At 38.7% G+C, this 1,794-nt stretch overlaps 1 protein-coding gene across 2 annotated transcripts in view; it reads right to left on the bottom strand.

Annotated features, from left to right (window-relative positions):
- Window positions 1–600, bottom strand: part of LOC118431291 (cytochrome b-c1 complex subunit 6, mitochondrial-like) — a 5,150-nt gene extending 4,550 nt beyond the window's left edge. The window contains exon 1 of one of the 2 annotated variants that reach the window (XM_035842407.1): window positions 461–596. In XM_035842407.1, the coding sequence (XP_035698300.1) occupies window positions 461–502 (42 nt within the window). In that variant the 5' untranslated portion in view covers window positions 503–596. Of the gene's footprint in view, window positions 1–460 lie in introns of both variants that reach the window. The other variant, XM_035842408.1, reaches the window with a different exon arrangement.
- Between the last annotated feature and the right edge of the window lie 1,194 nt (window positions 601–1,794).

Here is a 1,794-nt window from a genome sequence, read left to right on the forward strand (position 1 = left end):
CTCCTCATCATGAAAGGGCTTAGACCGCCTTCCTGATCAGTGCAGTTACATAGGGGCTAAGTTATGAGCTTCAATATCATAACTTGACTGAAGTCTTGACCTGAGCCCGGCCGCCCCCCTCCCCCTTTCCAACCTCGCGCCTTCACAAAAAATAAGGTCCTAGTTCAACTTTAGTTGGTTAACCTTCCTACACATCATTTCTCGATAATTTCGTCAAATACAAGAAATGGTGTTTATTTCATTATTTCGATCACTATCGATGGCTGTATAGTAGTTTTACGCAACAGAAACCAACGTGCGAACTCGGCGCCCTTGAAAAGCGGACAGAGACAAAGCACTTTCGCACAGAATATTAAGCCGAATATGTCGCTCCCTGTCTCAAAACATTGAGTACATCCTCAGCAAAGAGCTACACCTTCTTAATTGGTAATAATTCAACTATATCGAGAAATATACTTACATCTTCGAACTCGTCAGCGATTGCAAGTTTTTCCACCACCATCTTGGATGTTCTCGAAAGGACGCACAGTGTCCCGGATGTATGATGACCCCTGACCCTTTACCTGGTTATCCAAATAGCGTCTGTCTTACTATTGGACGGACTTATAACGGCTATCAACGAACGTTGCTTCGTCGTGGATTGTCCAAATGAAATAATAAAAGCTCAAGGTTACTTCTCCCTGATTGCCCTAAAATTGGAATAATTAAACGTTTGCAGAACAGTCACCTACAAAGCTAGGTTTTCCCAACAACATTGTGGACAAATGATATACAAATTTCAACACATTTTTCTCGTTTTGTTTACGTAATTTTCAACAAACATACTGCGGTTTCTTCTTCATTTTCTTCTTTTTCTTCAAATAAGGTCAATGATCTGGAACAGACGGCCTTCGCCATGGTTACTAGAAATGTATCACCATGTGGTGTTCGATTACATTATATAACAAGTGGCAGGACAGAGCTGGAGGGCTGGTCGCCATATACACGAATATGTTTGAGTAAGAATAAACAGAGCAGCGATTTGTTGCACTAGACCATGTGAATGGAAGTGTTATGTATTTGTATTTACTATTATAGCATCCAATGCCGCACTTAGCCCTAGTGGAGTGGTTTGGTTTTCTTTCAGTAAAACATAGAAATAGAACAAGATTATGTACTTGACTCAATCACATTTAAGGATAAAAAATATGACTAAATCAAGTACATAATAATATTGTACTATTTCTATGTTTTATTTAAAGGAAACCACTCCACTTAAAGTACCGAATATATATTTAGATTGATCCACTTAAAAAAAAAACTTTGAAAGTTTGAAAGGGGCTAGTATTAGGAAACGTTGAGATTTTCCATTCGAAATTTCTTTCTTTGTTCATTTGTTTTCATTGGTGCACTAGTACATATAGTCACATGTGAACATAACAAACGCTTACGCAATACATATAGCGCACATTCATAGTACATGTAGTGAGTTCATAATACAGTAGAAGCCGTTTAATTGCACACTTCATTTGCCAGCATATTTCGTGCAATTACCTGGGTGGTGCATTCGACAAAGCGAGGTTATCCAGCTGGACCATACACCACCACGGGACTTTCGAATCCTGTGCAATTAACAGAAGTGTGCGATAAACCCGTGTGCAATTAACTAAGTTCTACTGCACCTAACTTTCTATCCCATTGAGATAACGCTGATATGTAATTAAACATTAACCTACATTACTCATGCACACGTAGAACTCACGTAGTTTTGTACTGAAAATGATTCCTGTGCAATACTTTGCACTTTTACGTAAC

This window comes from Branchiostoma floridae, chromosome 15, assembly GCF_000003815.2.
Source record: "Branchiostoma floridae strain S238N-H82 chromosome 15, Bfl_VNyyK, whole genome shotgun sequence".
Taxonomy (NCBI): Eukaryota; Metazoa; Chordata; class Leptocardii; order Amphioxiformes; family Branchiostomatidae; genus Branchiostoma; species Branchiostoma floridae.